The 23,456-nt window shown below is 40.8% G+C and overlaps 2 protein-coding genes across 2 annotated transcripts; one reads left to right on the forward strand and one right to left on the reverse strand.

Moving 5' to 3' along the window:
• Positions 1-622: 622 nt before the first annotated feature.
• On the reverse strand, positions 623-19,625 carry zgc:162200 (uncharacterized protein LOC558638 homolog). The gene is made up of 10 exons (XM_042408569.1): positions 19,212-19,625; positions 17,274-17,606; positions 14,715-14,927; positions 14,351-14,503; positions 11,839-12,354; positions 8,620-9,501; positions 7,448-7,627; positions 6,164-6,315; positions 4,522-4,882; positions 623-3,371 (listed from the first exon to the last, which is right to left on the reverse strand). The coding sequence occupies exons 2-10, from the start codon at positions 17,523-17,525 to the stop codon at positions 3,366-3,368; spliced, it is 2,715 nt and encodes a 904-aa protein (XP_042264503.1). The 5' UTR covers positions 17,526-17,606; positions 19,212-19,625; the 3' UTR covers positions 623-3,365.
• Positions 19,626-19,631: 6 nt separating this feature from the next.
• apex2 (APEX nuclease (apurinic/apyrimidinic endonuclease) 2) lies at positions 19,632-22,988 on the forward strand. Its single transcript, XM_042408570.1, has 6 exons — positions 19,632-19,836; positions 19,940-20,023; positions 20,291-20,471; positions 20,847-20,990; positions 21,359-21,428; positions 21,577-22,988. The coding sequence occupies exons 1-6, from the start codon at positions 19,722-19,724 to the stop codon at positions 22,729-22,731; spliced, it is 1,749 nt and encodes a 582-aa protein (XP_042264504.1). The 5' UTR covers positions 19,632-19,721; the 3' UTR covers positions 22,732-22,988.
• The last annotated feature ends 468 nt before the right edge of the window (positions 22,989-23,456 follow it).

Genomic DNA, 23,456 nt, shown 5'->3' on the forward strand with positions numbered 1-23,456 from the left:
CTGTGTAAGCAATCTTTCTCTCAGTCCTACATCATGGTGGTATCATCTGACTGTATGCATGAACTGCCACAGCTGCCTAAAACCTCTCGGTCCTGTTTATCACTCTGTTATTAGCTTCATAACCTGAAAATTGTATGATAGACACCTCTTAAATCTTTATGAAATGTGGCCTGGCCTCTCTGTATTAGACTGCGTCAGTGCCTCTTGTTTGCTTATAAAGGGTTCTCTAAACAGACTACTGTTTTATTTATCTTAACTTCTCACAAGTGGATCTGGAGCTTATCAAACTTGTTTTTCTGGCTGGCTTCAGTCACAGGATCCACCAGTAACTAGCCTGTATAGTCTGCTGTAAAATGTGTTACTCCATGCTCAAGGGAATAGTCTACTACAGATTCAGAAGCTTAATACTCATATAAGATATTAATGTTAGTTGTAAATGTTTTTTGTTATTGGTTTTATCCACTAAAGGACATTAAAGTTCAAAATCACAAAGAAACCTTTGCATAAGATTGTGTTCTGTTCACAGAAAGGCCACCTTATTTATCATTTTACACTTTCCCACAAATAATAGTTGCCTGTTTTATATCCCATATATTAAACTGAACAAAAACAATCATCGATATACAGTGTTGGCTTGTTTTATTCTTCAAGAAAAAAGTGGTTCACAGGTCAATGAAAGGAATTTGCATACACTTAAAAAGTTATGCGGAGTGTTTGCATGACATCTTCTAGAACAATTTATACAGAATGCAGACCACATAAATACATACAGTTAAAATATTATACAACCATGGTAATTAAATTATACACACACATCTGAACAGAGTGAATTAAATAGATTAAGAAATCCATTTACAACCTTCAGAGCAATATGACATCATGTTAAAACATTTTCACTTGTTAGCAGACGTTCATGAACAGTCAGCTATGCAGACCAGTTCAAAAACTGTCACTTTTCCAAACATTATCATAACATTGTACCTATGTTTTAACACACTATACTTACAATTCTGTATTCATGATCTTTTCAGTCACTTTGTCTTTTAACCACTTTTTCGAGATGCTAATGTCAAATGTTATCTGTTAATTCATTAGTTAATACTGAGTTCATACGAAGAATGTGAGCTAAAAAGTGAAAATATTCTACCAAAATGAGATATCACTTTATTCAGTGCTGACATTGCTCAATGAGTTTCCTCAAAAGCAAATACCTTCAAAAAAATCACAACTACAGTGTTGAATAGTTGCATCTAATTAGAAAATGTGATGTAGTCTAAAAACAGACAAGATCAAAACCAAGGCACTAAAAATTAAAAAAAAAAAAAAAAAAAAAAGGTTGGGGAGCGGCAGGGATCAATCAGCAGGATGTGTAAACCACAGGACAGTTGAGATTTAAAAATGGACATTTCAACATTTCCTTGCCTTGTATTCAGTTCTCTCTTTTTTTCTTTTTTTTTTTTAAACAGCCATTTCCAAATGTGGTCTTAAATGATAATTGGTCTCATCAGGTAAATTCAATTTGAATTTAAACTGCACTTAATGAGACTTAATGCGTTACAGTGACAATGTTTATATATGTGGTACTGTTCTCAAATCACAGCCCCAGCATCAAACTACTTATAAGCAACCCATGTCGGGCCAATTGACAGATATATATATATATCTAAATGGTGACTAATGTATTTTTTTTCTGTGTCTTTTCTTGGCAATCCAGGGCCCATGTTCATGGAGCTCCAACTAGCAAAGCAATGTCATGTTTGAGTTACTTCTCACTTTGAAATATTTTATTTTCATGAATTTATTTATTCTTTATTTGAATTGTGAGTATTTGAACTGTGTGTTCCTGGATGTAAAGCACTGTGTAATGCTTTTAGAAATCACGGGACATTGTTATTAGTATCATTATTATTATTTCATTTTTCTACAAGCAGCAACCCTAACGGCAACCTGCAAGCGCGATTAGTATTCCTAACTGAAAACAAAGGATGCTGTTGCCACAGCAGAAGAGAGTAGCTTTCTGTGGGTAATACTAGTTCATTACAACATGCTTACTTTGGTAGCACACAAAAGCATGGTGATATTAAATTATGAAACACAACACTTTAACATTGTTGCTTAGCTGTTAAAAGGAGTGAGGAATAAGCAGAAGTGGAATGAGAATTGTTCTCGTAACTATGTCATCAAGAGAAACGAGCATGGTCCAACGTGTTAATATTAGTTTCAGGTAAACTGAGCCACTGAAATTCTTGAGTGATATGAAATGATATCATTTAAAACCCAACGTCCAAGAAGCAGGAGAGTACATTATCAGCCAATGGGGATGCTTGCACCCATAGATGACTTCCAAAAGCTGGTTATTGTGAGAGATGCTAAATGGCTGTTGTAAATTAGCTGCAGCCAGCCACTGTTATTGACTGAAAGTGAAGGCAAGTTTCAAAACCCACCTTAATCCTATTGAACAACAGGAAGTATACAGGCACTGTCCTGAATTGGTCTGCATAGTTTGCAAAATAAGATGCACATTAAATATCTCCCAAATCATGTATCTAATTACTTGGTGTTTGACCTGAGGTGGTGAACTTATGGCTGATTTATTTCCATCAATGAAATGGCATGTTTACTGACCTCTTGTTAAAGGGTGTGGCTAATAGGCCAAAGCCAAAGGGTCAGACACATCACGGGGATAAAAAAAAAAGGGGCATGTAACTGCACCACGAGTAAAAGGGAGGAACTTCAAGACGATAGCAAGCTCTCTACTGTTGGGGTGGCAGTCCTGTTAGTAAGGCTGCATTGTTCTATAAAAACACTACCGGGGGGAAGTTACTACAGATGAGCTAATGGTTTACTGACACTAAAAGACGCCAGACAGGCCTGACCAGGATGCCAGACTAAAGGCAAGAGAGTAAAGACATACAGCCTTGGAACAGATTATAGCCTTGAATCATAGTCGGAGGACAGAAAATACTGTACATGAAAGTCTGGTGTTCTGGAATAAATACTGTCAATGGTTCGCCACAACACACAGCCTTGAACAAGACCAGATGGAAGTTGAAACCACTTGGGACAAGACACAGTCAATAACATCTTTCTCCAGGCTGCATGCAGGCTTCTCCGCTTTTAAGCAGAGAAGACCAAGAGGGTGGGATGAGAGATTTAAAATTTTTTCTTTTGATTATTTTTTACATTTTTTTTTTTTTTTTTTTACTTTTTTAATCCATGGTTCTGGTGGGTAGAGTGGGGAATGTAGCATCACATCTGGGATGGACAGGATGTCTTGAGTCACGAAAGGAGGAGGGAGCCGGGGAGTCAACATGAAGACAGGTCCTTATGAAGAAGAGGGGGTTTGGAGTAATGGAAGGAGTGTTTCAGCGCTACAGAGACAAGGGTGAAACAGAGACAAGAAAGAAAACATATTTAGTTCAACAACAAAAATAATGAACAGAAAAATGAGGATAATTAATAAGGATAAACAGATTAGTACAACACACTGACTTATTAAAGGATCAGGCAATTTAGGGGCTCTATCAGTTTAAATGTAACACATGTATTAAAAACAAATAATTTGTAACCTCAATAAATTATAATCTAACCAAAATCTGCAAAAACATGTGATTGTTCCAAGTAGTAACTTATTTAATATCTTACAGCATGAAGTAAAGCTTATTTAATATTTACAGTATGACATAATGTATTGATATAGATAAGAAGTTTAGTGCTGGGAATAAATCTGCTGGGTGCTTTATCTCATCGCCTGCGAGATGATTTAGAGTGTGAGTTTCTGGCTCTGGCAGATGGGGCCTGAGCTTTGTTAGCAGAACTCTTATTGACACTAGTGTGTGATTCCTCCACGGTTCTACTAACAGAGGTGGATGATATACCCCTGGACTCTCTACAGATCCCAGTCATCCTGGTCTTACTACGTGGATTGTGACCAGGGAGAGATGTGGTTGTCAGGGCCTCTGGAGATTTTGCATTCACCTGAGAAGAGACTGTGCCTGACTGAAAGGTGTTACAGCATGCAGCTGCTGCCTGCACAGATTTAGACCTGTGAGCTGACTGTTGTTTTCTTCTCACAGAAACATCTAAGTTTGGCTTTACATCAGGCATTTGTTTACTTTCAACCCATGCTTTAGACGTGTTAGGATACACACACAAAGCATTAGAACAGGTTAGATTATCTATGGATGAAAACAAAGAGGCCTTTAGTTTGGTGGAAGAGGCCGGTACAACACGAGTTGTGATGAAGGTGTCCTGACGTGTAGGGACTGAAGCTCTCCGGCCTGACGCACCCTTTCTTGAATCACTGACTTGTGTTTGTGTTTTCACCAAAAACTCGCTGTTTACAGAACTGGTGGAGCTCTTACGTGTCGGGGAATAGCCAGGACTCAACTCTGTATTAAAAATATCACTGACACTATGGCTTCTAATGAACGTGGCATCTCGTGGCAGACCTTTGCCTCGGCGAGACCTGCTGCTTGTCTGGATGGGCTTGTCAGGACAAAGAGAGAGAGGGGTTCTTACAGGGCTTGTGTGGAGGCTTCGGGTTAGAGCTCGCAGGTGGTGCGTGGCCATGGCAGGAACGCTACTGCCGAGAACCGGGCTAGCTCGTGGACTGCTCCTCACTGGGGGGCGCGCAGGACTGCTTCTGGGGCTACGTGGACCTCGGCCTGACTTGGTGGCCAACTCCTTGGCTCTGGAGCGACGGGGGCTGCTGCTCAAGCTGTGGGGAGACAGAGGGGCCTCCAGGTCCTCCAAACGCTGAGTAAGAGCTAATTTCTGCTGGATGGCCATACGCAGCAGAGAATTCAGTGTCTTCTTCTCATCCTCGGCTGCTGCCAGCTGCCTCTGCATCTCATCCAGCTGGGTGACATACTGGTCACACCTGAGAGACGCACACAAAATAAAAAGATGCAACATGCACAAGCAGGCACAAATAAATTAAGAGCACAAAGCCAGAGACACACAGCAAACATGTTAAACATGACACAAACCAACTGTGACCAAACACAACTAAAGATTATTTTCATTATTGATTAATCTAGCTGTTTTTTGATTAATGAATTACTTGTTAGATTAAAAAAAAAACCCAAATAATTACATAATTATAAATACCATCACAAGTTATGAAAGCAAAAAGTGACGTCTTCACACTGGTTATGTTTGTTTGTTTGCAAAAACTGAATTTACCTTGATATGAAACAGAAAATATGCAAATCTTTAATGCTTGAGAAACTGGTACCAAAAAGTTTTATATTCTTACTTGTTGAATAACATGAGCGATCCCCAGGCACCATATTCTCTACAAATCATGCAGTAACTTCAGCCATCCACATGATGGCACTACGAAACATAACTATAAGAAAGCGGATCTTTTTAAGCTGTAATCTTTAGCCTATTGCAACAGACAGCAGTAGTCCTTGACCACTGTCTGTGCTCCAATCCCTCTTAAGGATAATCAAATACCAGCTCATAACTGTCTGAAGAGGGGCTAGACAGTCTGATGCAACAAGTTTCCAAGAAGTGTCTCAGGCATTAAATAACTAATAATGCACACACCTTTGCTGCCCATTACAAAAAAAGTGCAAAAGCCAAGAAAAAAAACATTAGTTAATGCACTCCACCCAGTACAAAAACACTCTTCCCACATGACTCATGCAAACTGATGCTCGGAAGAGGTTATTGATTAGTGAGTAAAGTGTTGTGGTTTGTAAGTTTAACCCTTGACAGAGTCTTCCCACAAATCCAACACCCCATCCCTCTCCCACAGACATTAGGCTTCTCCTTCTCTAAGGTGACCTGGCTTGATGGGAAAAATCTGTCCTTGCCTCCTCCCCCGACAGCACAGGGCAGAGCATGTGGTTTGTAATCTTCACATGAACCAGTGGATTGTCCACAGGCGTAATAAGCATGGTAAGCTTATTACATGAGTGGTAGCAAAAGCTGTACCACAACAAGAGCACCATTACTATGCATGAAGGATACTGGCAAAGAAGAACAGACCAGACATTCAGAACTAATTCCCATTTTTCACTTCAAATACATTTTAAAAGCAAACATCCGCTTCATCCTTTCTTCATCTCCTTTTTTTCTTTTATAACCTTGTTGAATGTAATGCTTTTCTCTCAGTTGTCTGGTCGCAAATTAAATAAAAAGGACATCTTACCGGCTGGCAAACATGACTCGGAGTGAAGAGAAGGTGGCAGCGTCTTCCTTCAGGGCTTTGAGCTCATTCCGCAGTTTCATCATAGTTTCTGACACCATGCTCTTCTCAGTCTCATACTTGGTTTTCAAATTGGACAAGGCCAACTCTGCGGTCTGCGTTGACAAAAATACAATAGCATCATCATACCCCTTTCAAAGTAGGGTGTTAAATTGTATATTCTCGTGCATAATTACAGTTATAGAATAGGCAAAGTATGTTAATAATACACTTATTTCAAACTGATAGCATCATCATACCCACTAAATCTAGGGAGATGCCTGATGCAGGGTGCAAGTGTTATAAAATACATTTTGTTCTGTGTGTTCTAGATTTGATTACCCAATACATTGATATGATCAAACAAGCCATAACTGTCATTACCGTTACAATGCTATGAATGTATTAATACTACATCCCTTTATTCCTATTTCATGTGACTACAACATGCCCTACTTTTCCCATCTTTTGTGAACACCTTTTACATGTCTATGAATTGAGTGCTATCATCAAGTCTTTAAAGTAAATACCATGATCACATGAGAGGCACAAACTGGAGCCAACAAAGTCCTAGAAATCAGAGAGAAGGTAAACTACTGTGTACGAGCACTGCCCAGCTAAACAGATTACCTTGAGTGCTCATGTGTGTGTGTATAAAAGAGAGAGTGACAGCTCAGAGAATGACAGAAGCAGGTCACGCACTGCTTGAAGCACAGGAAAGGGAAGGGGGAAGGAGCTCAATCTCTGAGGAGAGAAACATCACACTAGTCAAGGTGCAGACCCATGTGAGCCACAGGGACTGTCTAGACACTGATGATCCAGGTCAACTGTATCGTTTATATTAATATTACACATGCATAATGCTGAAGGAAAAAAGACTTGCTCTCTTACCTTATCAGCACAATCAATTAAATTTTAAAAATACTGAATTTGGTCAGTTTTAAAAAGAATGAATAACAAATATTGGCGACAGAAGGAAAACAAAATTCTGCAACAATCTCTCTGTATCAAGGCAGCTGTTTTTCAGAATTTCTTGTACATACACAAAGAAATAGATGAGGCCTCTCATATCAGAGAGTTAGGGAAAGCTTGTTTTTAAGGGCAAGCTACAAAAAGCTGCACACTGACCTTTGACATTACAGGATTACGTTTTATGGAAAGTCCTTGATGAGTCAGGTTGACTGAGAGCAATAACCTTTGGTGGGGAAAAAAAACATTACAGCGTAGCCAGTGCTTGCTGAGACCTACCTGTTTATTAGCCTTGAGGACAGTCCTGAGGGTAGCAATCTGCTCTCTCTTGGTGCTGAGAAGGGACTTGAGTTTTAATACTTCATCCAACAGGCTTTCAGCATCACGCTCTGACTCTCCGCTGCTGCTCAGTCCTGAGTATGGCATCGCACCCCTCTGACGACAGAGGTCCACTGCCACCTGAGGGAATATAAAGGAAGTTATTCATTAAAGTGAGTTAAATGTCTTCATGCTTCACTGACAAGGTCAAATTTGGTCTCAAGTTCAGCATGGGGAAACTTTTTGTCCAACAGAACTGGAGTGAGGGCTGTCGCAATAACCGCAATATTGCACTATAGACAAGCCAACTATGGTGGATGGCAAGCAACCGGTTTAAGGGAACTCTGTAGGCCAACGTTGTTTCCTGCCACAACACAATTTAAAGTGTTTTCTGTGTTTGTCAGGTACTGCTGCTCCATTCGCCTGACACATAATCAGACCAACATACCTTGATTTTCACACACACAAAAAGTTGTAATACCGCATAGACCACATACTGCTGTGAGCCACCCTGAATCACCGCAGGGGGGATTCCTTCACCACGACAGCCCTAATTGGTGTGTGTATTTTTCATATACAATATGTCAAAATATCACATTACCAACAATTGCCCAAAACAAAATAACCTGTCTACAATGTTCAAAATAAATATCAGACTTCTTAACAATATTATACACTTGTGAAATTAATCTTAAGACGTGTAAAATAGCAACTATATGCATTTTTAAAAATGTGTTTCACTATCTAAAAAGACAAATTACCAATGTTCCAGACACTGCTGGTTTTTGAGAGGATTGTCTGTAGTGGAAGCCGCAACTCAACTTTGAACTCTGATAATCCAATCCATTCAAACCCAAACACACGTGTCAACAAGGTCCACACCAGGCACTGGATTTGTAGACACGGGAGCTACTCAGCTACATTTAACAGTCTGAGCTGAGCATTAGGTCCAGCAAGAAATATGTTCAGGAGGAATGGCCTTTGCCCAGAGCAAGAGCCTGGCTTTAAGGGATTTAGGCATAATGAGGGAGTTAGAGAGTTTCCACTTTCAGTCCACAAACAGTCGGGTAGCAGTAAAGCAGCGCTCTAATGAATGTCTGACATATTGTATGTAATAAGCAATGTTATCTTACCCGGAGGTGTTTGATCTGGCAACGGATGACTGCTACCAAATTGCGAACGTTGGAAGGGTCCCTGAAATCCAAGGTGGGGGATCCAGGGCAACTAGGAGAGTCTCCACTGGGTCCTGCGCTGTCCATCTCTCCCATAAACTGCAATGCTGCAGCTTTGGAGACGAACATGTCATTGGCTCGTGGCTTCTTCTGGGAGTTTTGCTGGGGGTAGACGTGATGTAACCTTCGCACGCTTCCTCCTCCACCACTTGCCCTGGCACTATCACGGTAATAGTCCAGGGTGACCCGTTTGGGTGTCAGGTTGTTGCACACGCAGATGTGGTGATAGAGGTTGGACAGCTCCTCGGAGAAGGCCAGCAGCTCTTCCTGGGCCACGCTCAAGTGCCCTTCGGAATCAATTGCCACTTTCCGTGTGGCTCCGATCTCCTTTTCCAGCTCACCGATGCGCTCCTGGTCCTGCTTGCTGGACTTGATGCATTGACGGATCTTGTCAGCCAGCTCCTGGGCCTCTGTCCTCCACCGATCCTTCTCATGCTTGTATCGTTGCTCCAGGGTGTTATAACGAGAACCTGCCTGAGACAGTTCATCTCGCAGCTTCAGGAGCTCTTCGCTGGCCGAACGCATGCGTGCCTCCAGCACCTCCTTGCCCTTGGTGTCTACCTCGTAGTCAAATACGGCATCGCCACCATCCCCATTCTCTGTCTCATCCTCACCCCGGTCGTCTGCTTCCTGGTTGTGCTGCTGGCGGTTCTGCACAGCCTCTAGCTGTTGCGTGAGAGATCCAACCTTGTCCTCTTGTTGACTGAGGGCTTGCTTGGACATTACCAGCTGCATCTGCAATTCCTCCACCTTGTCAGTCAGACATGACTTCTCTCGTTCTGCCTGAGTACACAAACAAAAAAAACTTCTCAGAAAACAATATGCACATAAATGTCTTAAATTTGCTAAAATTACTTAAAAGGGTAGGTTCACAATTTTTCAAGCTGTCTTAAAACAATAGTCAGGTGCCAAAATGAACACTGAAACAGCTTTTGCTTGCTGTAATCCTTCCTGCTGTTCATACTGACCATTTCAAGATTCCTAATGCACTTTCAGTGCAAGTGATGGGGGACAAATTCCGCCTTTTGTGCAAAAATATATTCAGAAGTTAATCTGAGGCAAAATTGTCTGTTTGTTTCTTCTGTGGATAGCATATGTCCTTATTGAGATGTAGTGGAAGGATAGTAACAGAAAGAGGCAAATTTGTCCAAAGAAGGCTGTAATTTTGGAAGATATCCACTTCATTTGATCAATTTGGACAACTAAAGCCTCATATTAGCTTCAGATAAACTTTTGAAAATATTTTTGGATGAAAGGAGTGGATGTTGTCCCTCATCACTTACACTGAAAGCACATTAGGAAGAGATCTTTTAATGACCATTATAAACAGGAGGAATGATTACAGAAAGCAAAAACATATTTAATGTAAATATTGTCTGAAGACAAACTTACTTTAATCTGAACATAAATTTAAGTAATCATCCATTTCAGCCACTAAGGTTTAAATATAAACCAATACTGATTGCCAATTATTTTCCACAGAACAAAAGGACAGTTCCGTGACACGAATTTCTCACCCAACTACCTTTGCTCTTAATGCATTTTTCATGTAAAACAGTGGCTGACCCCATTCAGCTCCTCACTCCCAACATCTGTTGGGTAGAAGCTTGCTAACCCAACCCCCAATTTAAGTGCATCATCAATAATATATTTCCTTCAGGCTGAGATGGATGACAGTTCAAGACATTCTGAATTTTCTTTAGTGCCCTTTATTTGTCAAGTATATATATATGTATATATATACATATATATATATATATATTTACAGTATGTCAAATATAGTATAACTATATGAGGAGTTTACAAAATCTGGTTCCATTGGTGGTGATTTTTCTCAATGTAGAAAGGTTCACTCCTTCAGCAGCGGATGTGGTCTAAAGCAGGAAGCAGACAGCCCTGACAACAAAGTCAAACAAACTAACCTGCCTGACAACTCACTACTCAGCAGAGCAAAAAGGTGGCAGCCTTTTGAATTAGCCTGATAAGAACAGATGCTTTCATCTTGATATAAATGTATTTCTGTAAACCATGAAAATGATTTCAATATAGATTCTATATAAATGAGCGTTAAGTATTAGTACAAGCAGTATAGTATTAGTATAAGTATTGTGAAGGAGCCATTTGGTGCTCCTTGCCAACGACTCTCTATGCTTTCAAAAGCTCACATTTAAAACCCCAAAGACGTCACCATAAGGTTAAAGGTAGAATCAGTCACTCTGGAGAAAGATCTTTGATATTTGAACTAAACACCCACACAAATACAGCCCTCCCTTCATGCTCCTTCCGAAACTCATGTGAGCACAACAGCCTGTCTACACTCTCCGCGGCCTCCCCACTTCTCACTCGACCTGCGTTCAGCGTCTGTCCACAGATGCAGCCGTCTGTCAGCTGCAGCCCCTGGGGAGCTGAGAGGACCTTCCCCAGGCTGACAGACAGGCAGCAGAAATTTACTGAACCAAAATAGTTTGCATGTCAGCTCCACGGGAAGAAATTGATAGTGTTTGTAGTTATTGATTAATTGATACGGTTAATAACTTCAAAACACATAAACAGTGGGATATTTGTGTGATTTAAACAGCTGCTTGCTCAGATTATGCTTCACTAAACGTGAGACTGTCTCAGATTCAATGTGGTTTGACACGTTTAATAAAAAGTAAGCGCATCTGTTCCGTGAAAAAACGCTCTCTTCCCCACCAATCAACGGCTGCTGGAGACGGGAGACTTTCATGTCCTCACACAGACAGCTACTGTATTAGATTACAATCACTGATTCTACCTTCAATAACACAATAACTACTGAACTATTTTCAGAGAATGTTCTTGTGCAGGTGATGAGGAAACTCTCCCTCCTTTTGACATAATAGTAAGATTGTAACAAATGATTATTTTCATTATCAACTGTTCTACTGTATAGATTGTAAAAATGGCAACTAACTATCTGAAGCGTAAAGCATGAGGAGCCCAAATGTGGTCCTAAAATTGTTTAGTTTGACCAACAGCCAGAAATCCTCAAGATAGGCTGTACAATTTACAACAGAATGAAAGATTCCTAGTATTTTTCTTTGGTACTATACCATGGCTACTATCTAAAAGAGTGCTGCATGTTGTCTTGTTGCCTACCTGTAGGAGTTGCTGCTTAAGTTTCTGACTGTCTGAAAAGTGTAGCTCACTCAGCAGGTCCGACACCAGCCCAGAGGCTGGCGCACGCAGGAACACGTCACTGTTGCGTGGAGTGGAGTAGCGATGGATGAGGCCATTACTTTTGGAGCCCGTCAAGTGAGGAGGGTGAGCAAAACCGGGAGCAGACCCAGGACCATTATTAAAGCCGCTGTCCTGGTCCTCTCCCTCAGCTTCACCTTCTCCCCCTCCCCCCTGGCCCTCCTCCTGGCTATCATCTAGCTGCTCCAAGTGGAGCTCCAGGTTCCCCACAGAATCAAAGGGGTTAAGGGTCAGGGCAGAGAGCTCTCGCCGTAGTGTGTTCTTCTGCTCCCTCTCCTCCTTCAGGGCTTCCAGGGCCTCATCCAGCTGCTTCTCCGCAATCTCCCTCAGCCTCGCTGCCTCATCCATCTGAGCTCGCAGCTCCTCCTGCTCCTCGTTCTTCTGGGTCAGCTCCAGCTTTATCGATTCAAACTCAACCTGAAATGTGTCCAGAGGCACAACCACAAGACATTTAATGTAGTATTATTTAATATGTGTGCACATTATAGCCCCAACATGCAAATATACCTATCAGTGCATTCAGTATACTAGTGTTACAGTCACACCTAGATGGTCTCCTGGCTAGAGACCCATATGGCATGTCCTCTGTCCCCCTCTCTGATCTATACTAATACTATATATACTAAATTAAAACATGTATCTTAGAACTGATGGTGTATGCCTGATCATTTGTGGGTAAACATTAAAAACAAGTAGAGGTTAGATTAGGTTATACCTTAAAATCAACTAACAGATCATTCACACTCTAACAAGCCTGCGCTACACTTAGAAGTGGTCATGGACGGAGATCAGCGGAGCCAGAACATATGACATTTAATCTGACATTTGAAACACTAAAACCTATTAAGTGATTAACTGCAGAACTCGCTTGCAGACACCTGTCAAAGCAATTACAGCTGCTCTTTGGGATGTTTTAATAAGGTTTCATTTTCATAACAGACATTTGACGATTATCACCTAAAAGTCCTTTTTATGTTCAATGAGCAGAACCGTACCAATATATGCACCCAACATCACTGGCATACCATATTCACCAGTAATATCCAGTTGTTAACAGTGATCAAAGTGTGGAAACAGTAAAAACATTGTGGAGCATGATGCAGAACATAAAATGAGACTTATGTCCAAGAATCTATGTGTGAAGTATTTGAGAGGTATGCTTATCTCTGAAAGAATGTTCTTGACCTACATTTTTAATGTTTCTAATGCTGCAATTCTGCAAAATTATGGTAAATCCTATAAACATCCTTCAAAAAGATAAGTCCATTGAATGATACACAACTATAATTTAAATTCAAAAATGTGCATATTTTCATTTTCTTACCAACAAAGATTTAAGTGCAAAAAGTAACACTTTTTGTTATTAATGTTATTATTTAGGTTTTTTTTAACCAATCAGCCAACTAGAATTTCAGGGACACATTAGAATTAGTTTAATCCTTTTAATAATGTAATCTCCTATTATTCTGAGATAACACTATCACCATTTGAATTATATCAATTGAAAAGAAAAACATTTACTCTAGATTGTGAGGCATTCTTGATAAGTTATTAAATGCTGCTCTGCATTCAGCTTCGTTCACAATATCGTGATGCGTTCAGAGCATTTTCCAGCATAACTAAATACTGCCGGCTTCAAAATAATCTCATCCATTAAGAAGCATTTGAAGCTTATCTGGTCTTGAACATAGCCTTGTCAGTTGCTGCCAACTGTTCGAGGCTAAAGTTAAGTAAAACAATGTAATAATACATTTCCAAGACATTATTTCTCTTAACACTCAAAAGTCAATATATATACTGTGAAATGTAGTGTCCCACAATCATTTGTAAAATTGCTAGACTGGACCCTTGTTGGCATAGTGCTACTTGTAGCTAGAATTATGTCTTTACTTCTTACTGCATTTTGCCAGTGAGATGTTTCATTGGACATGGTGTCTGGCTCTCAGGGAATTCACTGACAAATGGAAAAAGATGGTAATCAGGAGATGAATTATTCTCCTCTTCTGTGAGGGCTACTTCTTTTTCTGGAAATAACTACATTAATCACCCAGGAACAGACTGGTCCATTATCTTCAACAGAGGGCAATTTGTAACCCGGCTGTGACGTTATGTCAACAAACACGTGAGAGAGATTAGAAGTTTGTTGCATACAAAGCAATTTTGCTGTCAGGCAGGAAAGGTAAGTGCGTGATGGTATGGTCCTTGACTAACACAAATAGTATATAAATCCAGGAACAAATGTCAGGCAATAAACAGGAAAACACAACAATATAGGACAATGTTGATATAAATGCCTTTTTCCACATTATTTTGTATGCTTAGTGTTATTCATTGTGGATATCCACTTCCAATTATAGCATGTAGGTTCAACTTAAATGTATTTGGAAAAGTTGTAGCTTGAGTGATAACTGACCTGGTTTTCCTTGAGCACAGAGACTTGTTTTTGCAGTGATATGTTCTCTTCTTCTAGCTCGCCATTATCCTGCAACTGGCGCAGCTCACGTACTTTATATTCCTTCATCTCATCCCTCAGATGGCCTTTCTCTGCCTCCAGACACTCACACTCCTGCAGAACAAAACTCCAGTGTGAAATCAGTGCAAAGTACAAAATCCAAACTGCACACTTGCCAATGCCATGTCAAGCTAGATTTATTTTATTCTGGAAGTAAGTTTACACAATTAATATATCCACCAGCGATTCTGGTGACGAGGAGATGGGGCCTGATAGTATGCAGTACACCACCAGTGTACAGGTGTACACTTTGAGCACACTGTACCTTCTTTAGCTGGGTGGAGACCACCCCGAGTCTATCGATATCTGCGTGGGCATTGCTCAGAGCAAGGCGTGCTTGCTTTAGCTCTGCCTGGACTTCATCCATGCGGGTTGCCATGGCAGCCTCCTTAGTGGCAGTCTCCTGCAGCAAGCTCTCCTCCCGGCACTCTCCATCAGCAGCTGCACGCTTCTGGCTACTCACAGAATCTGCAAATGCCTTTACAGAAACAAAAAAGGGTTCAGGAAAGGGCAAAACTTGCGGTATCTTGTGGGCTACAGTATATTACACATTGGAACAACAGTAGCTGTGTTACTCATATCAAGGCAAGCAAAGAAGACATTTTAGACAAAGGAAAGGAAATACCACTTCCCCAACAACCATCATCTGAAACCTGATCACACAGAGGAAATAGCTGTTATGGTTCAGTAACCTTACACGCCAACAGCAGCTCCACAATATATTTTTATGTAGCCAATGTGATGATATGAGCCTAATACATTACACTTAACACTGTAGTACCAGGTTTTTCTTCACAGCTTGCCATAATTAGTAACCTTGACACATTATGCATCAATGACTGTGGATGTCAGAACTATCAAATAAGGTGTTAAATGAAATGAACATGCTACTAAACATGCTCAACTGAACATCATGTTGTGGTTATATAATGATTCTAATTTACAACACATGAGTCCGCTCTGCTTTGTTAAAACCCTGCCAAAGCCTAGGTAGGTAAAAAGCCAAGAAATGAGGTTTATGCAGATTATAAAAAATAGCTGAAATTCTGTACCACTAGGTCCATTAAGACATAAAGAGCTTTGCTTGACATGCGGTTATAAAACATCCGTATGGACCAATTTTACTGTTTCTCTGGCACTAATGTATTGCTAAATGTCCTGCAGTTTGTAAGCAGGGTCTTAAACATTTATTTCTCTCAATTTAACCAGGTGGAGAGAACTATTGCAAAACCAAAAATCTGCCCACATGATGAGATTGAATTTTATGGGATTAGCTTCTTACATAAACCAGTTTTATAAAGCCTGTTCCGCTGATACTAAATACCTTTAAGGCCCATATAGTGCATTTATGACAACATTTACTTCAGGAAACCCTTCACAGATCAGTCATTTCAGTACTATGTCAACGTATGCACGAACATAAAGATGTCATAAATATTTTTACAAAATGCACCTTTAGCTGCAGCCTAACTGTGCAACCTATACTCCCCACTTGTGTAAACACAGCTGATGTGGTGGTTGTCAGTTTTACTACAGAATGGTCACTTATTAATAAGAGAGAGGGTGAGCATTTAAAAAAATACATGAAAATAAAAAATACTGGGAGTTACAGTTTGTTATTAAGGCAATGAGAAGCATACTGTATGTCCCAATTTTAATACATCTGTGAAAAGCATTATGATACATTATAATCTGAGCTTTGACACATCGGTCTAATCTTTTTATTTTGACTATCCGGCTCTAATTCAATCCTATAATGCCGTCAAAACGTATCAAAATCAGTTTAAGATGGACAGAGAAATTGCAGCACCGGATATGCTGACTAACTGGTTAAGGAGGCTGTCCTAGTCACTAAACAGCCCCCCCCCCCTCTCTCTCTCCGATGCCATCAGCATCAGATGACATTATGAGAGCAAAACTGACTCAGCATGCGATCACAAGTCTCTTCATTGGAAGTAAAATATGGGTTCACATCTGTAACAGAATGGTTATTGTGAACACTGAAAGACAGACTTATCAAAAAACACGTAAGGGATGAGCAATCGAATTTGCGTCATAGGTCACTTGCACAGATTAAGGGACAATGGTATCTTTATAGAAATAGCACACCGCAAGGCAGCTCCCCAGGTGTTAAATTAAAATGAGCAGCACCAGCAGAGGGTTTGTGTCCTCATAAAATATCAGCCATTGACACTTTCACTGTATTTACATTTTGCTAACATTGTCATCTGAAACCAGGTAATTCTATTTTATCATTTTTGTACAATGGTGAAGCAGGTGAACAATAGAAAGCCATGCTATTACTGCTCTACTCTGTCTTGTTGATTGCATCCTGCAATGGTATATTTCACAAATATAAAAGATAGTAACCATTGTTGTGTTCATTCCTCCTGTTCCAAATAACATCCTCGAACATTCTGTGAAATTCCTGTGAACATGCTTGACCCAGATTACACTGGAATAAGCTGTCAACATGAGAAATTCACCTAACTGAAAAATCTTAAATCTAATCTAGTCTTCATGAAGTCCTCTGACAAAGTCATTGTGAAATATGAATTCGGGAAATGCTTGTTTCGATTAGTAACAGCACATCATAAAACCAAAACCTGTTTGAAGTAAAGATTAAATCTTATTTATTAAGGCAAACAAATAAAATAAGGAATGTGCAAAACAAATGTGTCGGGAAAAACAAAGCTCAGAAAGCAGTAGTGTGTTATCAGAAAATAACACTTGAAATGCGGGTGGAGATAACTTCACAAGCGTAGATGAAAAATCTATACAATATGTTGCTTAAATATAACTAGAAAGCCTTGGGTGTTCCTACCTCTTTCAGTTGCTGTAGCTCCACTTTGAGGGCTTCATGCTCCTCTTCCAGCTGCCTGTGTTTCACCTTGAGAGCAGAGCTTTCCTCCAGCACCACCAGGCCATAGCGGGCCGCCTGTAGCTTCTCCTCTGTGGCCTCCTGGAGCTCGAGAGTCAGCCGGAGCACCTCAGCCTTCATGTCTACGCTCCCCATCTCTGCCTCCCCTTCTCCCACTAGTGCTGCACCTGCTGGGTCTGCATCTGCCTCCAGCATCCTTGCCTGACCTCCTGCTTGTCTGCCAATGTTCTCCCGGGACACCTACGTCCTTCACTCCTCCACTCTCATTACTCCACACTACAAAGCACACAACACAAAGATGGTGGTTATGTAAACTACTTAGAACAACAGCTAGGGTGGCAGAGATTTTGTATAAATCATGTGACACCAATTGAACAAAATGCATAGGGCAAGATTAACTTTTGAGGTTGGTTGAGTGGGAAAACACTTGTATTTCAGCTCAAAAGGCCAAATGGCCACTAAAGCCATAAATTACTTGACTGCTGCAGTTTGTAAATATTGATTACGGGTGAATACCAGCCAGTTATTACATACAATCTGAGTCAACATCAAAAATGTGACTGGTATTCATCTTGTTAGGTAGGCAGTTAGTAGCTTGTTGTATTTAAAGATTGTTACTGATGATTCCTCAGCTCCCCACAGTTAAAGGACAGGTTCACAATTTTAACAAGTATTTTAATTTTAACAATAGTCAGGTGCCCAAATGAATATTGAAATAGTTTTTTTCTTGCCATAATCATTCCTCCTGTTCATAATTAATATGAAGCTTCAGCTGTCCAAATTAGTCAAATCATGTAGATATCTTTCAATGTTACAGTCTTTTTAGTGCCAAAGTCCCCCTTTATGTTACTGTGCTTCCACAGAAGCTCAACAGGGAAACACTGTCCAAGGAAACACAAAGATGGAATTTTAGCCACATATAAGCTTCAGATAAACTTTTAAATACATTTTTGCACAAAATGACTGTGTGTATTTTGCCCCCTCGTCACTTACATTGAATTTGAAGGGGATCTTTTAAAGTCAGTAAGAACAGAAGGAACGATTACAGCGAGGAAAACCTCTTTCACTGTTTATATGCGTAAATGACCGTTGTTTTAAGACAGAAAAATTGTGAACCAATCCTTTAATAGACTGTCACTATTAAACTGGGATGCAAGTCTAGCCTGTACACATCACTGACCAACGTTATTATCAACAGAGTCGCATCAGCACCATTTTATCTTTCAGAATAAGCAGAGTTATTAATGTTAGCTACACGGTTATGACAGCTGGTGTGAGTCTCGTTGCCCCCCAAGTGTCCACCACAAAGTGACTGTAAATGCATCCGTGTTGCATGGGTGGGGCAGACTCCCCCCCTATTTCCTCACATCCTCTTCTTTGACCGAAGATGGACACACCAGCTGCCAGTTGTCCGGTTCCAAATGATGTATCCCGTAAGCATCTGCTATCCCCCAGCCCACAAACCTGTTCATCGCAGCTTCAACTGTGAGCGAATTAAGAGGGGCTACTAAATATTTGGCAGCCTACAAGTCCCCTAGTTTGCAAAGTAAGGTATCTTAAATAAGGATTGAAACGTATTCTGACAGGGATACAAGATACGAGACGTCACCAGGCTGCAAACATGACACGGCCGGAGGGTTAGCAAGAGTAGCTTTAGCCGCAGACGCAGCAAATGACACCACAGTAGTAGTAGAAGAATTTAGCTCGCTAGCTTCGTAGCTGTGTAATTATCTAAATTTACATAGGCTTAGCGGCATACACGAGATCTATTACCCGGCTCACAGGGTTGTTCTCTTGTCGTAACGTCACTCGGATCCCAGTCAGGCTAATTAGCTAACTTATAAAGCTACACCATCAGCCAAACTAACGTTAGCTACTTACCCTCTCGGTTTTATTTCAAAGATGGGGCTCGCCGGTCGCCAGCAAACGTTAGGTTAACTCTACGCTTCGGGTGCTGTCAGTAGCAACGGTTGCTAATCACGTCCGCAGCCGGGAGGACAGGGTGACTGAGCCGCCTGCCGCTTCCCTTCCTCCCACCCGGTTCTCTCGTTTCCCAGCGAGGTCGAGTGTCAAAAGCGCGCCGAAAATGTGAAAGCACGAGTACCCCCTCTAGCTTAGCAACGGCGCAATGCAACCTCACGAAGAAACTGTCTTTATTTTCTTTATTTAGCCGGACACGACCTATGTTGTCTGTCTACGTATAAAAATTGAACCTTGATGTAATTAACACACTAATTGTACTTTATCAACAAACATGAAATGGCAGAAAAATGACGAAATATAAGTCGACAAATACACTTCCGCTCATGCCTTTCTTGACTTCCTTTTTACTTCCGGGCTGGCTAGTTTAACAATTGCTCAATCAATTGCTACAACATATAGTTTTGTAGAATGAAGGTCGTCACTTGGAATATAAATGGCATCAGGACGTTCAGAGGCGGAATCAAAAAGGCTCTTGATTCACTGGACGCAGATGTTATATGTGTTCAGGAGACAAAAGTGACAAGTAAGTTGGTTAGCTTAGGAGTTTGCAAAACGCGGGATGATATACAACGTGCCACTGTTATGAAAGAAATAACATTTAAAGCCCAACTTTATCCCCCTAACAGGAGACTTGCTTGATGAAAGAACTGCAATTGTTGACGGCTACAACTCCTATTTCAGCTTCAGTCGAGGACGCAGCGGCTACTCAGGTTCATTACACTATCATAACAGTTGATCTCGTGTCTTTCAATCACGACAGAATTGTTTTTGTTTTTGAAATATCCCTCCCCACGTAAAGTCAGGGACCCCAGACAAGAAGACACCTAAAATAAACTTCACTGAATGAGCAGTGATTTTTAAGTCTAATAGAAGATCCCTGTTAATGTCACTGCCCCTTGTTACACCTGCTCTGATTGCTGCTGACACACAAGCTGCACCATGCAAACTAATTCACCTCCCATTCCTGATGTGCACAGGGGTTGCCACTTACTGTAAGGACAGTGCCACTCCATTTGCTGCCGAGGAGGGTCTCACAGGTCTGCTGACCAACCATGAGGGGGCAGTTGGATGCTACGGTGACCACACTGAGTTTTCTAGCGAGGAGCTGCAGCTTTTAGACAATGAAGGACGAGCTGTTGTCACACAGCACAGAGTCATGTAAGAAAAAATAATCTACTTTGAGGTGTCCTTGAAGGAAGCATGTTTTACTGTGTCTGTAATGAGTATTTATCTGTGTTCATGTATGGATGTCTTAGAAAAGAATTGAGCAACCATCTACGCACTGGAATATCCCTTGCAGCCTTTTCTAGCAGCTAGATTTAGATCTTCATCTGACAAGAGTCATGTAAGTCTTTGATCAAAACGTCATTGTTCACAAAGGCTAGAAGAGGAATTCCAGTATGTGTGTGTACTTCATTTTGTACTTCAAGTTGTAAACTGTAGATGCCATTACCAATGTGTTTGTGCATTTTGTAAATAAGATATAAACTGTAGATGTCCGTATCTCTTATTGATTTTCTTATACCCCTACAGGTGTCAGGACAAAATGCAAACCGTTACTGTAATTAATGTATACTGTCCACGAGCTGACCCTGAAAAGCCGGAGCGAAAGCAGTTCAAACTGCAGTTCTACAAGCTGCTTCAGTGTCGGGCTGAAACAATACTGAAAGATGGGAGGTGAGAGTTGAGGCGGTTTCCACAAACTGAAAAAAAGATAGTAGTTACAGTAGGGCACAGGTGTATCCTGCTGCTTTTACCACAGATGCTATGGAACTGTTCTAATTTCTAAACAAACCAGTTCATGGCTGCATTTTTTTTTTTTAAAGCAAAACTACTGTATGTGAACTTTTATGCATGATTCATGTCAGAAGTTAGTAAAATTCAGTGAAACTTAAAGCAGTTCACAATTTGGTAAGAGTAATGGTATATAAAGAAATTCTGTATTTAGAAAGAAAATTTAACTAGACAATGTGTCATCAGATTGTTATATTGCAGCTTTTACTCTGTTATTCCTTCTTAACTGTATTTTCTTTTCTATTTTTCAGCCATGTGATTGTTTTAGGAGATGTAAATACATCTCACCGACCAATAGACCACTGTGACCCCAGTGACATTGTAAGTAAAAGGTTGGAACACTGTCACACTGTCACACACACTTCATGTTTAATATTACATTAAATGTACAGTGATAGGTTGCCAGATGTGCACAGTGTATCAGCATACACATCTTGAATAACTTCTTTTTTTGTTTCTCATTACTCAGGATGGTTTTGAGGAAAATCCTGGCAGGAAATGGCTGAATGGCTTTTTGCATGGTTGCGCACACGAGGAAAGTAATGAGGAGGAACCTGATGAAGCATCTGAGGTAACTGATACTACCCACAGTGGAAAATTTATGGATACCTTTCGCTATTTCCACCCAACTCGCACCAACGCCTTCACGTGCTGGTCCACTCTCACTGGAGCTCGGCAGACCAACTATGGCACACGCATTGACTACATATTTGCTGACTGTCAGCTAGCCAAGGAGCAGTTTTTGGCAACGGACATCATGCCAGAGGTGGAAGGGTCAGACCACTGCCCTGTGTGGGGGCAACTGAGCTGCTCTCTCTTGCCCAGCTCCAAGCCTCCTCCCCTCTGCACACGCTACCTGCCAGAGTTTGCAGGCAAGCAGCAGAAACTCTCCCGCTTCCTTGTTAAGGTGGACCAGAAATCAATTCAATCGGAGCCAAAGGATGCATTACCTGGATCTCAAGAAGAGGGGGAAAAAAGGGAGAATATAAACCCCTCTGGAGCTGGAAACATCTCTGGTAAAAAGCGAATATTGACAGCAGACTCTGTTGTTCCAAAGGGGAAAAAGGTCAAGACAGTAAAGACTTCTTCAAAGCCACAGGGCAGCCTCCTTTCCTTTTTCAAACCAAAGCTCACAAATGTGGTTCCCCCCACTGAAACATCTGTCAGGCAGTGTGAAAAAACACTCGACCTGGATGAAGTAACCTCATCAAACAATTCCCACAAAGGGTCCACAACTAAAGAAGATGTGTTGTCAGTCACAGGAAGGATAACTGAGGATACTGAGCTTGTTTGTGATAGTTCACCACAGCTGTGCACCAGCAGTACCACAGAGGACAATGACAAACAGATGAAGACTAAATCTGAACCTTTAACCTCTCAGACCACTGTGGGACACTTGGCTGCAAAAAAAGGGGCATCATCAGTGTTTTGGAAGTCAGTGCTTCATGGACCGCCCCCACCACCTTCCTGTAAAGTGCACGGGGAACCCTGTGTGCTCCGTACTGTAAAAAAGGAGGGGCCAAACATGGGCAAGCAGTTCTTTGTGTGTGCCCGTCCTCAGGGACATGCTTCCAACCCTGAGGCTCGGTGTAATTTCTTTGCGTGGGTTGAAAAGGGGAAATGACACGTTTACTGTAAAGACCACATGTTGTTTTTTTTCCTGACTCATCAAAAACTGTAGCACCAGCTAGTACTGTAAGAATGCTACACAAATGTGAAAAAAACTTGTTGATTATGTGGTTGTTGTTTTTTTTTAGCTAAATAATAAAAAATGTTAGTTTTCTATTACTTGGGGATTGTTTTGGGAGTTTCTTGTTCCTAGAGCTGCAACAATTAGGCAATAAATAGAGGAGTTGATCAAAAAATGAATCAGCAATGATTTTTTTTCCCCACAATTTTTTCAAAATGCTCAAACATCATCTGGTTCCAGCTTCTCAAATGTAATGATATGTTGCTTCTCTCTGTTTCAAATGATTGTAAACTGATTATCTTAGAGTTTTGGACTGTTAGACAAACAATTTAAAGATGTCAGCTTGAGGCTCTGGAAATTGTGATGGGTCCACTATTTTCTGATGTTTTCCAAACTAAATGATGAATTATTTAATCGTGAAAGTAATCAGCATATAAATTAATGATAGAAATGGGGCCGTAGTCTTCTGGTCGACTGGTCGATTAGTTGGTCGATATGCTCTTGTCCGACCATAGGTTGAATAATTGCCTTGTTACTTTCATAAAGAGAAAAGTGCTACATCAATAGAGTTCCGGGATTAATCCATTACTTCTTGCGGCGGGAGGGACAGACTAACAAATTACCTGAAAACTTGTATTCAAAACACCCTCGTTGTTTTC

Source organism: Thunnus maccoyii, chromosome 4 (genome assembly GCF_910596095.1).
Source record: "Thunnus maccoyii chromosome 4, fThuMac1.1, whole genome shotgun sequence".
NCBI classification, from domain to species: domain Eukaryota; kingdom Metazoa; phylum Chordata; class Actinopteri; order Scombriformes; family Scombridae; genus Thunnus; species Thunnus maccoyii.

What these genes read in the sequence shown, in the direction of transcription:
- zgc:162200 (XM_042408569.1), bottom strand. Translation starts at nt 17,525, where the DNA reads ATGCTGGAGGCAGATGCAGACCCAGCAGGTGCAGCACTAGTGGGAGAA. An exon ending in AGCTACAGCAACTGAAAGAG is followed by an intron (nt 14,928 to 17,273) that starts GTAGGAACACCC and finishes GTTTCTGTAAAG; the next exon opens with GCATTTGCAGATTCTGTGAG. An exon ending in CTGTGCTCAAGGAAAACCAG is followed by an intron (nt 12,355 to 14,350) that starts GTCAGTTATCAC and finishes GACACATTTCAG; the next exon opens with GTTGAGTTTGAATCGATAAA.
- apex2 (XM_042408570.1), top strand. Translation starts at nt 19,722, where the DNA reads ATGAAGGTCGTCACTTGGAATATAAATGGCATCAGGACGTTCAGAGGC. An exon ending in TCAGGAGACAAAAGTGACAA is followed by an intron (nt 19,837 to 19,939) that starts GTAAGTTGGTTA and finishes TCCCCCTAACAG; the next exon opens with GAGACTTGCTTGATGAAAGA. An exon ending in ACTGTGACCCCAGTGACATT is followed by an intron (nt 21,429 to 21,576) that starts GTAAGTAAAAGG and finishes CTCATTACTCAG; the next exon opens with GATGGTTTTGAGGAAAATCC.